This window comes from Homalodisca vitripennis, unplaced genomic scaffold, assembly GCF_021130785.1.
Source record: "Homalodisca vitripennis isolate AUS2020 unplaced genomic scaffold, UT_GWSS_2.1 ScUCBcl_6089;HRSCAF=13140, whole genome shotgun sequence".
NCBI classification, from domain to species: Eukaryota; Metazoa; Arthropoda; class Insecta; order Hemiptera; family Cicadellidae; genus Homalodisca; species Homalodisca vitripennis.
In genome coordinates, this window is record NW_025782205.1 from 21,897 (window position 1) to 36,462 (window position 14,566).

The 14,566-nt window shown below is 36.0% G+C and overlaps 1 protein-coding gene across 1 annotated transcript; it reads left to right on the top strand.

The window, feature by feature from the left end:
* The first annotated feature begins 6,660 nt into the window (after nucleotides 1–6,660).
* LOC124373652 lies at nucleotides 6,661–10,661 on the top strand. The gene is made up of 2 exons (XM_046832003.1): nucleotides 6,661–6,804; nucleotides 10,427–10,661. The coding sequence occupies exons 1-2, from the start codon at nucleotides 6,689–6,691 to the stop codon at nucleotides 10,659–10,661; spliced, it is 351 nt and encodes a 116-aa protein (XP_046687959.1). The 5' UTR covers nucleotides 6,661–6,688.
* Nucleotides 10,662–14,566: the final 3,905 nt, after the last annotated feature.

The following is a 14,566-nucleotide window of genomic DNA, read 5'->3' on the forward strand; positions in this document are numbered from 1 at the left end:
TGTCCATGTAAAATTTCAGTACAATTGGTTGAATAGTTTATGCAAGAAAGCAAAAAAAAAACAAAGGCACTTTCAAATTTATAATACTATTAGGATTAGGATTAGGATAAAATGAGATTAAGTACAATGCCATATGTCAACATTCAATAGCAGAATAATAAATATTCGAAAAACTGATCTAGTTGACTCTTCTGCACTTTTCAAAAAACCCACAGGCCGATCTCATCGGACTTGGCACTCAAAGGGTTAAAGACTGAAAATAGTGTAATGCAACACATAGCAGTCTCAGAACAGAACTAACCTTTTATTTTTCTTGTCATATCTATAAAAAAAAAAAACAAAAAAACAATGAACAAAACATATAATTTTAACTATACAATAAATTACAACAGTTTCCACTATAACATGTTGGATACACAAAGATTGGTTAATTGTGACTGAATATAAATACTTAGCCATTCTCACCACTATGCCAGTGACAGCTTTTACCTTATATTTGTAGATGTTTCATGTTGTACTGATGGAATCTTATTAGTTATTTTTGTCATAGATCAATATATGAAACTTCTATGTCCAAACATACAAAGCAAAATTATTGTGACTGGTAGATTTAATCAATCTAATCTTTGTTGAAATAATAAAGCTGTACCCCAATCATTTTTTTTTTGTTTTAGCCATTTTAAGGACATTCATAACAAGGCAATAGACGAGGTCTGGTACAAGCGAGCAGTCGAGCAGAACTTTGATGATCCTGAGAGATTCGTATACTCAGTGCCTTTCAGTAGTGGTAGGTTTATTCTACATGCATTCATATTAAAATAAAAAAAAAACACAATTTAATCTACTGCTCTCCCTCTAGTAGTTACCAGTATCTTTAAACCACTTAACGGTTTAACCCGAGTATACTCATTTACATCATTTGTGCAGTTACGGACTAACCCGAGTTATCTTGGGCCCCAGTTTAATTGTTGATACAAAATGGATTAAACCGAATAGACTCGTGCATGACTTTGTAAATGTAGTTTATTGAATTGTCACGAGACTGCAGCACCTCCCGGGTGTATTGCGTTTTGTTGATTATCTGTCTACTGTGCAGCGCCACTGGCTCGCCTGCATCACTCTGTGACTGTGGCACGTGGATGTGAACAACATAACCTGTTCGTGCGTCATAATAAGCGTATTTCATTTATTGTTCTCTTCTCTCGTAACAGTGACGATGATCATGATTCTGAAAATGCACAGTTGGAAGAAAGTGGCAGTGAGAGTAGTGGTTCTGACACAGAAACAGAGAGTGACTCCGATTCAGATTCGTCTGTGGACTTGAACAATGCACGAGTGTGGACAGAAATAAGTACATCTAACTCTCCGGCAGCCCCTCCACGATTTCCTTTTACAGCTATACCAAGTATAAATGTTGGACCTTTCGATAAAGACAATGATGTGCTTGAATTCTTCTAAAACTATGTACCGGATGAACTCTTTCAGCTGATATGTAACGAAACCAACCGGTATGCAGCTGAATACGCTCAGACAAATCAAAGAGCCAAACCTTTTTCTGAGCTGTCGGTGAGTATTTTTAGCTCTAGTTGTGCTACAGGGAGTTTTGGTAAAACCTGAAATGGAACAATATTGGTCAAAAAATCCGTTGATAACAACTCCATTCTTTTTACAATCTATGCCTTATCGTAGATTCAAGCAAATAAAACAATATCTGCATTTTACAAATAACAATGAATACAACCCAAGAACCCACCCAAACCCTAAGTTGAATAAAATTTGGCCGGTTTTGGAGAAACGTAGGGCAATATTCAAACATAGTGTTACACCTGAAAGAGATGTCACAGTTGATGAGAGTTTATTGTTGTTCAAAGGTCGTTTGTCCTGGAAACAGTTCATACCACTAAAGTGAGCTCGCTTTGGTATAAAGAGTTAAAAGTGGATATGTGTGTGACCTTTCAATTTACACTGGTAAGGGGTATGAGGACTACCATGCACAGGTACCAGGAGGTATGACAGCTGCTGACTTCAAAAAACTACCAAAATCTACACAAGTAGTTTTAACCTTGTGCAATGACTTGTTGGGGAAAGGTTACTGTTTGACAACAGATAACTTTTACACTTCGCCTCAACTAGCGGACATTCTTATTAGTAATAAGACTGATACCTACGGTACAATAAAACTGTCAAGAAAAGATGTCCCTAAGCAAATGAAGAAAAAGGAGCTGAAGAAGAAAAAAACTGAAAAAAGAAGATGTAGTATCTTACCAAAAAGGGAAATTAAATATCCTTGCTTGGCAAGACAAGAAGATTGTTGCCCTTCTTTCCACCATTCACTCAGCAAATATGGTGAATGTGGTGAAAAGGGGCGTTACAACCAAAAGGCCTAACGTTGTGGTAGCCTATAATGACACAATGGGTGGAGTGGATCGTGTAGACCAGCACATATCCACCTACGCTTCCACTAGGAAAAGATGAAAAAAGTACTATAAAAAAGTGTTTTTTCATCTTATTGACCTGTGTATGTGGAACGCGTATGTTCTTTACAAAAAGTGTGAGGGCCAGCTTAGCCCCCTTATGTTCAGATTGGAAGTCATCAAAAGAACAATGGAAATCCAAGCCACTCTCTCAACCCAGTAAGGCTGATTGAACGTCATTTCCCTGAATACATTCCAGCCACGGCAGGGAAGGACCACCTGACTCGTCAGTGTGTGATTTGCAGCAGAGTGCGGGACGCACGCTGAAAGAAGATCCGCAGGGAATCCAGATACCATTGCCCAGACTGCAACGTTGCCTTATGTGTAACTCCATGTTTTCGGGTATACCATACCTTCGTTGACATATAACTTTTTCATTGCTACCTGTTATAGACTAAGTTTTGACCTTTTCATGTTTATGAAGTAGCCGTGTCAATGATTTCATTTTTCTGCGTTTTCTCAATATATAATCCATTGTTTACCTAAATTTGTTTTTTTCTCCCCGTATTGTTTTCACAAAAATAATTTATCAATTATGTATAATAGTATAAATGTTTAGTATATACATAATATAGCATACGAAATATAAATTTACTTTATATTTATATGTGTGTTAGAATTGCTTTATTTTATGTGCAAGCTTTTACATTTACAGATAATGTTTTAGTATATATATATATATATAATTATATGTATATATATATATATTCAATCTATGTATACTCAAATAATTTAGTATGTAAAAGTAAAAGCTTACGAGTTGAAAGTAATTTATAGTAAAATATATTGATGTATATGAAATTATATATATAAAGTTTAATATATATATATATATATATATATATTTTAATATATAATTTAAACTCGGCTTTAATAATATATATTATTGATGCTATCACAAGAATCGAGTACCCAATTATATGAGTTCAAATTACTTATGTGCATACGTTTACTACCATTGCCGAGATATCTTGGGTTAATCCTTATAGGGGTTTTAAAAAATCCAAAAACACATGTTAGACGTAAAAAAAATTTCTTTATCTAAACAAAGTGGTTAGGCATAAAGTAATGTACTTATTTCATCAATACATGACCAAAATGGAACGTTTTTTCGCAAAATAACGAGACCGTCAAGTGGTTAAAGAAGAGAACAGGGCTATGGAAGTGGCCAACGATTATTTCAGGATATCTTTTTAATTATTGTGGTAAACTTGGTCACAAGAGAGATTCATAGTATCACTTTTATGTAGTTTTTAAGGCTGCCCCCTACATTTATGAGTCACACATTTCTCAGTTTTTCTTGGTGTGACTAAGACCTCTATTGTAGAACTCTGTAGGTTAAGATTTGCTATTTAAAATAGATGCTCTTGGATGTTTTTTTGTGAATGAGTCGACACCAACTCCAAAGGATTTTTCAATTATATTCGACTGTTTTATGTGTAACTTTGTATGGATTATTTAAAAAAGATAATTTTAAATTTGTAATCATCCTTCATACATCAATACCCTTTTAAACTTTAAATACTGAACAATTTTTGCTATAAACGATTTAGTTTGCTTTTTAAATGTTATCTGTTTATTTCTACAAAAAAAAAGACAGACTGTTATTTCTGTGTGTGTAAATTGATAACTTTCAGAGTACTCTTTTCCCACAAGAGTCAGAAAATTCCTATTCTTCACAAGTATTTTTCGTTATACAGGTATTTTAGGCTCAGAAGTTCCGGATAGGAATGAAACTCTGGTTACAGCAGCTAATGCCATCTTCGTGGAGAACGGGGACAAGAAAGCTCCAGCTGCTGTTGTGGGCTTTCAGTTCCAACATTCAGCTCTCCACAACCTCTTCATTAATATCACACATTCTGTAAGTACCTGTTAGGTGTACCCCTACTCCATCCAACAATATGCAAAATTTCTAGTATGTATGCACATCTAAATTGTCATTATATACAACTTTATGATAATCTTGATTTTAACTTTTATACTTGAAAATTCCAAACCCAACCTGCATTGGAAACTAAAAGTACATTCTCAGCCGTGAGGTTGGTATTTTTACTCTTTTCATAAATTAGTTCATCATGTTCAAAGATAGCAAAAGTTCCTTTGTGAATACAGTTTCTTCCTTATTACAATGATTTTGATGATTTAAAAACATATTTTGGTAAAAAGTGGGCTGATTTATTAAATTGCTGAAAGACTTAATGAAATAACCTCAATCAATGGCAATTGTTTGTTCTTTTATTCTATTTACAAAGTAAAATATTAGGTACAAAAATTTATATCACAGCTATTACTAAAGCAATATGGAATTGCATAGTGGTCCATTCTGGGCCCTTACTGTTTCTTAAGATTACACAGTTTTGTCAAGCAGTATTAACTAGAATTTAAAACTAAAGTGATTAAATTAAATTGTTATTATTTAACCTCTGATCTGCCTGCCAGTGCCCCACAAGTATTGGTGGCAACTGCAAGCCCACACAGACATGTGGTAGTGACAGCTTCGAGTGCTACGTATTGGATAGCAATGCCTACATCATCTTGTCTGAGAATAAGGAGCACACAGGCTACTTCTTCGGTGAGGTGCGTGGCTACGTTATGGAGAAGCTGGTCGAGGAGGCTGTGTACCGCAGAGTTCACATCTACGACTATCAGGGTGTCTGCTTCATCAGTGAGAACCAGGGCAGCAGCCGCTCCAATAGTCTCAAGAATGTAAGTGGCTCCTGCTCAATTTGTAACAACAATGTTGTACAGTACAGATAAATTTATCATTAAGTATTGTTTTCCAACTCTTATAATTTTTTTCACTTTTATAATGTTATAAATACGAGGTGGTATGGCTAAAAATATAAGGGCAATAAAATTATTTACTTTTACTTCTTCACAACTTTAATATTCTTCAATAGAGGGGACGTTCCAACATAGCGATGCCATGCTCAGCCAAAAATGACAATGACCAGTACAGCATTGGCCAGTGCACTGGCTTGTTTCTCCACAACCCAGATTCCTTTTTCTTTTTTATTCTCAGAACTGAGCAAGATTAATATTATTAATATTATTAGTAGTAATAAAGATTAAATCTCCAATTTTTAAAAATTATTTTATCCATTTTTTTGTGTGACAAAAGTTGCCATCGACATGAGTTTTCTTCAACCTCTCCTTGTTTCTCTTTAAATTGCTTAAACCACTCAAAGTACTTGACAAAAACACTGCTGACTTCTTAAGTTTTATTAAAAATGTCACAATTAATTGTTACTCTTTTAAAACACTAGGCATTTTTTTAACAGATTGCTGATATTCTTCTGATACAAACAAAGGCCATAGTCCAACTGAGTGGTTTGGTGGCTGGCTTGCAGGGGTGGAGAAATGTGTGATATGACTTTGCAGTGTAACATTTGAGCTTGAGGTTTAATCCTCCTTGAGGTCTTGCTGGAAATCAGTCTGACTTTTTAGTCAGACCTTGGGTATACATAAAAGTGGATTTTGGTTGGGTTAAATTTTGTTGATGTTTTTTGAGTGTATATGTGTGTGAGACAGTATGTGAAGATACGGATTTAAAAAATACTAATACTGGCATCAAATAAGCACACGTCTACTTGCACGTGTGCTTGTCTTGATGTTTTTCTAACATCAAGTTCATGATTTTGATTCATATGCAGCCTCTACACTATCTGAGCTGGTTGGGAAACTGGATGGTTGCCAACATCGTCTGGTTCTTCGTCGAGTTTAACCTTCAGTGGATCGGGACTTTGGCTTTCTCCTTCCCGAATGAAGAAGGTTTGTAACATGTGTGACCAAATCAAGTAGTTTTTACATTTTAGGCAGCTATAATATATGTAAGAATCACACAGTTTATTGTATTAGTAATTATATCAATTACTTATCCTCCCTACTTTGATTAAGATTTTTAGTAGTAGTTCATATTGGGGATCAATTGGGTGTACATTTTCTAACACATAACAGATTTTCCATAATGAACGGTAAATAATGAACAAAAGTTAGTGTGCAGTTTCTTTCAAAGTTCATGTTCTGTCTAATGCTTTGTTGGTTTCCAAAATTGATAAACAAAAGGAACTGACTAATCGTCTTGGTTTGCAATAGCGGTGGTGTCAGATGACTACAATACAGATACTGAGGACGAGGACGGGGAAGACATAGATCCAACTACGACTATTTCCCTCAGGGAGGAGAGCAACATTAAGGATGTGTTCAGCAAGGCCATGATCAACCGCACACTGCCTGCTCCATGCACCATGGAGGTGGATCTGTACCAGTTGGAGCCAGAGCGGAAGCGACGGGTGCAAGATGGGCCCTCTGGCGGAGGTCCTTGTCGCCCGTGAGTTTGTCATACCATTAACATTTTCAATAGTAACTATCTAACTTTCTATAGAGACTATAAAACATATCAGTTTGGATTGTGAAAATCTTTAGATTAGTAGAAAAATCCTGTTTGGAATATCTGATGTTAATTATGGGGTGGAAACTTTTAGAACTTATAGAAGGTACAAGGATAGGCATGTACTAATAACAGTAAATCGGGTGTGTGATAAGCTTAGGTTGACATGCTGGAAACTAGGAGTCCTTATGCTTCTATTTTAATTTAATCTTCTGAAGAATTGACTCCAATATTGTAGACATGACTCTGAATTCAATTCACATAATTTACAATCAATTATAGCTAAAAACTCAGTATTCCAACATGTGATTTCACAATTATTACAATACAAATAGATTAAGAAGCTAACAAAGCCAACATCTTTACAACCTGGCCCTCAACTATGGTATATTTTTGTACAATATATAATCTTGATAAATAATAGGGGTGGTGAATTGCAGAAGTGTTCTGAATAAGATACATTTTTTAATAGAATATCTCCAGTAAAGTGCATTCTAAATTATAGATTAGCCATAATGCTAACAGATCAGCGAATTCATCCAAATTACACATTCTCTACCTTAAATTAAAATCTAAATATTCAACAAATCTTTCAATCAGCAACATAATAAAGAAAATGGATTACTTAAACTATTTGAAAATTCCATTCTTTAAAAAATTCATCTACTATATACATAACTCAAACTGAAATTAATCAATCTTCTTATTGTACTTTGTTTATGAAAACCTAATTTCAAAATTAGAATCAGATAGAAAATTCTGGATTTGCCTATCACTAGGTACATATCTATCCAGGGAATTTGGCTGAGTGAGGTTGAAGCCTCTCTCCCAGTAGGCTAGCAATATTTCTGCCTACCTGCAGGACATCTTGATAATGAACTGAGCTATAGATTTGAATTTTTCCTTGTAACTTCAGTGAAGCCTCTCTCCCAGTAGGCTGGCAATATTTCTGTCTACCTGCAGGACATCTTGATAATGAACTGAGCTATAGATTTGAAGATTTGCTTGTAACTTCAGTGAAGCCTCTCACCCAGTAGGCTGGCAATATTTCTGTCTACCTGCAGGACATCTTGATAATGAACTGAGCTATAGATTTGAAGTTTTGCTTGTAACTTCAGTGAAGCCTCTCTCCCAGTAGGCTGGCAATATTTCTGTCTACCTGCAGGACATCTTGATAATGAACTGAGCTATAGATTTGAAGTTTTCCTTGTAACTTCAGTGAAGCCTCTCTCCCAGTAGGCTGGCAAAATTTCTGCCTACCTGCAGGACATCTTGATAATGAAACTGAGCTATAGATTTGAAGTTTTGCTTGTAACTTCAGTGAAGCCTCTCTCCAGTAGGCTGGCAATATTTCTGTCTACCTGCAGGACATCTTGATAATGAACTGAGCTATAGATTTGAATTTTTCCTTGTAACTTCAGTGAAGCCTCTCTCCCAGTAGGCTGGCAATATTTCTGTCTACCTGCAGGACATCTTGATAATGAACTGAGCTATAGATTTGAAGATTTGCTTGTAACTTCAGTGAAGCCTCTCTCCCAGTAGGCTGGCAATATTTTCTGTCTACCTGCAGGACATCTTGATAATGAACTGAGCTATAGATTTGAAGATTTGCTTGTAACTTCAGTGAAGCCTCTCTCCCAGTAGGCTGGGCAATATTTCTGTCTACCTGCAGGACATCTTGATAATGAACTGAGCTATAGATTTGAAGTTTTGCTTGTAACTTCAGTGAAGCCTCCCTCCCAGTAGGCTGGCAATATTTCTGTCTACCTGCAGGTTATCTTGATAATGAACTGAGCTATAGATTTGAAGTTTTGCTTGTAACTTCAGTGAAGCCTCTCTCCCAGTAGGCTGGCAATATTTCTGTCTACCTGCAGGACATCTTGATAATGAACTGAGCTATAGATTTGAAGTTTTGCTTGTAACTTCAGTGAAGCCTCTCTCCCAGTAGGCTGGCAATATTTCTGCCTACCTGCAGGACATCTTGATAATGAAACTGAGCTATAGATTTGAATTTTTCCTTGTAACTTCAGTGAAACCTCTCTCCCAGTAGGCTGGCAATATTTCTGTCTACCTGCAGGACATCTTGATAATGAACTGAGCTATAGATTTGAAGTTTTGCTTGTAACTTCAGTGAAGCCTCTCTCCCAGTAGGCTGGCAATATTTCTGTCTACCTGCAGGACATCTTGATAATGAACTGAGCTATAGATTTGAAGTTTTGCTTTGTAACTTCAGTGAAGCCTCTCTCCCAGTAGGCTGGCAATATTTCTGCCTACCTGCAGGACATCTTGATAATGAACTGAGCTATAGATTTGAATTTTTCCTTGTAACTTCAGTGAAACCTCTCTCCCAGTAGGCTGGCAATATTTCTGTCTACCTGCAGGACATCTTGATAATGAACTGAGCTATAGATTTGAAGTTTTGCTTGTAACTTCAGTGAAGCCTCTCTCCCAGTAGGCTGGCAATATTTCTGTCTACCTGCAGGACATCTTGATAATGAACTGAGCTATAGATTTGAAGATTTGCTTGTAACTTCAGTGAAGCCTCTCTCCCAGTAGGCTGGCAATATTTCTGTCTACCTGCAGGACATCTTTATAATGAACTGAGCTATAGATTTGAAGTTTTGCTTGTAACTTCAGTGAAGCCTCTCTCCCAGCAGGCTGGCAATATTTCTGTCTACCTGCAGGGACATCTTGATAATGAACTGAGCTATAGATTTGAAGATTTGCTTGTAACTTCAGTGAAGCCTCTCTCCCAGTAGGCTGGCAATATTTCTGTCTACCTGCAGGACATCTTGATAATGAACTGAGCTATAGATTTGAATTTTTCCTTGTAACTTCATTGAAGCCTCTCTCCAGTAGGCTGGCAATATTTCTGCCTACCTGCAGGACATCTTGATAATGAACTGAGCTATAGATTTGAAGTTTTGCTTGTAACTTCAGTGAAGCCTGTTACGTGATATGTGATCTTACATACTCCTACCTTGTTCTCAATTTTATTGGGATTTATTTGTGTGTGAAAGCATAATAGGATTTCAGGCATTTGCCATTGTTATGTGTTACAAAACAATAGTCATGTGCATACAATATGACAAGTAAGTTATTAAAAATAAAAATACTAATACAATTTACTTTAGAATAAAATATGTATGATATAAATAAATGGTTAAAAAAATTTATATTCCAAACGTTTTATTTTATTCTTTAATAAAGTTTAATACATGTTCTATCAACACGATAAGAAAGAAGTAAGGTCATTTTAGTCATGTGATCAAATCAATCAGCATTTTAAAAATGAATTTATATATTTGTTATTTTTGCATTTGTTACTTTTTATCAGACCTTCTTTTACTCAATGTATGTTATATAAAATACTAACTTTCTTTTCATCTGGAGCAGAACATAAATCCTAGAATAGAAAGATTGTACCATATTTAGGCATTGTTTATTTTTATAATGTTAAGAAATAACACCACTAAAAAAGCAAAAAGTGTTGTAAATATATGTAACTTTTGTCTCCAAATTTGTAATCAAGTGGTTCCAATAAGTGTATGGAATTTTCCAGACCATTCGTTGTGCAGAGTATTCCATTCAGTGACATGATTCTGGTGGTGGTCCATGCTACATGTCCCCAGGCCTCTGACCCCTCTGTGTCCCCCTTGAATGTTATCCCGAGTGAGGTCAACTACAATGGCACCAGCCTTAATTGTCAAAAGATCAAGTTCAAGCACAACTTGCCTCGTAGAAGGCCTCCTTCGTGCATCAAGGAACATGAAAAAGTAAGAAATGCAGGGATATGATACATAAATCAATAAAAACATCTCTGTTTATATGTGTTTTTTTTGTACATACATAGATAGAAACTTTAAAATACAATTTCTATTTAGCTTATTTTAATATGCAAATAATACCACCTTTTGTGCTTATTGACATAACACAACGTGTTTACGTTGTTGTTAAAACTTAAACGTTAGTTTCATTCTGGCACATCCTTAAAGAGATTGTTAAAAAACTATTCTCAGTCTTACTTTGAGAAAGTGGAGCTTTTGGTCTCGATAAGTACTACTGTACTGTACTGTGTGTGTTTGGTCCTCGGTTGGGCAGTGCCTCATTGGCTTACAAGCCTTTCACATAGATATTGTAGAACATAAATTTGAGGACCTTGTGGATCATACAGCATGTCTCATCCTGCATACAATTTCCATTGATGCTGCATATCATTTGTCATTGTTCCAAATACTAAATATACCTTGCATGATCATACCAAACATGGCCTGCACTTTAATGCAAGCGGTAAAATTAAACTCTCAAACCAAATTTGTCTTGGAATTAAGAATCATATATCCAAAAAATATACGAGGTTACGTCATTCCACAAGCTACTGAGAGTGAACTAATTACACTTCCCCATGAGACATACGTGGATGCTGTCAAAGGGATCACTGATATACCTGGAGGAGAAGCAGAGTTCAACCACCTCAACTACATCAGAAGTGCTGCAGTCACATGAGGAAAGAGACAGTCCAGTGCCAGTGCTTACCACAACTATAACAAAACTTGACAACAAAACTTGTACAGATGATTTTTTAGGGACACAGGTTCCACCCCCAGAGTTGCAACACAGAACTTAAAACCTCTTCCAAAAAGTAAAACACAGACATAAAACTATGTTAACAAATTCTACGTTCAGCATAGTCCACCACCAAAATGCTCAAACTGCAACAAATAAGTTAGATGAACTTTCTCTTCTATGTGAGGAACTAAAACAAGACATCTTCATAGTTTCGGAACAACGGAATTTACAAACGAAACAATAAATTTTTTCAAAATTATTAACTTTGATCTGGCCCAATCCTTTCAGCGTCAATTTTATAAGGGAGGTGGAGTAGCAATTTTAGTTCGAGATCGAATCAAGTCTGAGCCACTGAGGTTTAATGTAGGAAATTGAATTAGATTTTGAGATGGCTGGAGTTGAGGTCTGCTTGAGTTTCTCTCGGGAGAATTGCTGTAGTTGGTTTGTACAGATCACCAAATGGCCAATTTGGTGTTTTTTTCGAGAGACTTGAGCGGCTTCTAAACTATCTCCTCAATAATTTTAAATATTTTGTTATAATGGGGGATATCAATATTAATGTTTTTAAATATGAATGATAAGCAAACTCAACAGCTTAGAGACTTGCTCAAAATCTTTTAGTCTTAGCTGGTCTGTGAACTCGCCAACTCGTGTGACAGCGACATCGAGCACTGCCATTGATAATGTCATAACAAACGTACTCAATAGTTCTGTGTCAGTGCTGAACACTGCTATATCCGACCATTACGCACAGGAGGTGGTTGTATCCGTGGATGTTCAGTGAGCCAAGAATCCCAACAACATTATTTTAAGGAGAAATTTCCATCCACATAATATAAATCTTTTAAATAAATGTCTGGCAGATGAAAATTGGATTTTTTTAGATTCTTTTACTTCTGCAGGAACACAATATTCGACTCCTTCAACAGTTGTTTCATGTTCCACTTAAATGTTTGCTGTCCCCTTAGGAAAATAAAAACAAAAGGTAAAGTTCAGAAGAATTCTTGGATAACACCTGGAATTCTGATTTCTAGAAATAAATTAAAATTCTATAATGAAATATTCAGGAACACTAATGATTATAGATTCAAATCCTTCTATAGAAATTACAAAAGAATTTATAAAAAAGTAATAACTGCTGCAAAATCATACGAAATAAACAATAAACTAAAAACAGTCATCTAACTTTTCTAAGACAGCTTGGAACATTATAAAAAACTCAACAAATAAAGCATCTTCAAAATCCATTCAGCTTGATGGCTGATGGGATAAAATTAACCGATCCAAATGCAATAGCTTTGGAATTTAATAAATTTTTCTCCTCAGTGGCTGGTTCTCTTGGATGCTGGACCGTGAATTGGAACTGGATTACAGTCACCACACATACCCCTGCTTCATCTATGGTTCTGACTCCTGTGTGTGAGGACGAAGTGCGACGTATTGTAAGAAGTTTTTCAGCTAAAACTTCCAATGACATAAATGGCATATCAATGTGGCTTATAAAACAATGTTATCAGCACATATTAAGCCCATTGACAAAAATCATAAATGTTTCTTTTGAAAACTGGCACATTCCCATCCGCACTCCAATTGGCAAAAGTCGTACCTGTTTTCAAAAAAGGCGATCCAAAGTTAGCGGATAAAACTATCGACCAATTTCAATTTTACCTGTTTTTAGCAAAATTTTTGAAAAACTGTTCCTGGACCGACTTCTTAATTTTCTTGACAAACACAAAATTTTGTCTGATCTTACAATTTGGTTTCAGACCAGGAAGATCAACTTTTGGAGCAATCACCCAACTTGTAGACTTTATTGTGGAGGGCTTTGAGAACACACCAAAGAACGCTCAGTGTCTTTCTTGATCTCTCAAAAGCGTTTGATACTGTTAATCATGGTATATTGCTACACAAGCTGGAAGGCTGTGGTGTACGAGGGACAGCACACCAGTGGCTCCACTCATACTTGAGCAGTAGAAGTCAATGTGTTCAGGTCCAGAATGCAGTATCAAGTACTATTAGAATATACCAAGGAGTTCCCACAGGGATCAATCTTGGGTCCTGTCCTTTTCTTGATTTATGTGAATAATATCCATGCGTCAGCCTTATATGGGAAAATCATTCAATACGCAGATGACACGACTCTCTGTTTTCCGGGCTGATTCTCTAACTACATTGGAGAATTCAAACCTTCATTGATCTTAACTCCTGCATTCAAAATTTTCTGGTAAATAATCTCAAAAACTAATCATGAAAAAGACAAATTACATCAACTTCTGTTTACGTGGGTTGAATACTTATGAAACCCCAACAGTAATGATGGATAACATTGTTCTGGAAGAAACTGATTCTGCTAAATTTCTAGGAATACACCTAGATAAAGGGTTAACCTGGAAAGTTCACATTGAAAGTGTATGTGCTAAATTGGCAACTGGAATTTTTGTCCTTCGCAATTTATCAAAGTTTTTGTACGTCTGATGTCTTAATGATGGCTTACTATGGATTAATATTTCCATACCTGTCGTACGGAATTTCTCTGTGGGGCAGTTGTGCCATATCAAACTTGGAAAGAGTATTCAGACTGCAGAAAAAAGCTGTTCGAATCATCGCAAAAAATTTGAACAAACAGAGAGTCATGTCGAAGTGCCTTCAGGGAGCTCAACTTGCTAACTCTACCCAGCTTGTATATTTTAGAGACTTCATTTTACTGTCGAATTTCAGTGTATATTGAACGCAGGGGCAGTGATATACACAAATACGAGACAAGAGCTCGGGGGCGCTTTCGAGCCCGACAGCAGTAGAACAGCAGCATTTGAACGCCTCCCTTCTCAAGCTGGGATCAAATTCAATTAAACAATCTCCCTGAAAACACTAAATTTAGAAACAAATCCAAAAAAATTTAAAAACCCAATTAAAACACTACCTGGTGTCCTTGTGCTTTTTACTCAGTTGGCGAGTTTATGGAGCACACTTGGGATTGATATTCGCGCAGTGTTGCATCCTGGGGTTGATCCCACGAATTATGAATTTTGTATGTGTATGAAATGTGTGCCTGCGTGCAACTGTATGGAAAGTCGAGGTGAATGGATTTAGTTTTTAAGATAAATACCGTTAAAAAATTGGTATTATTGACTAT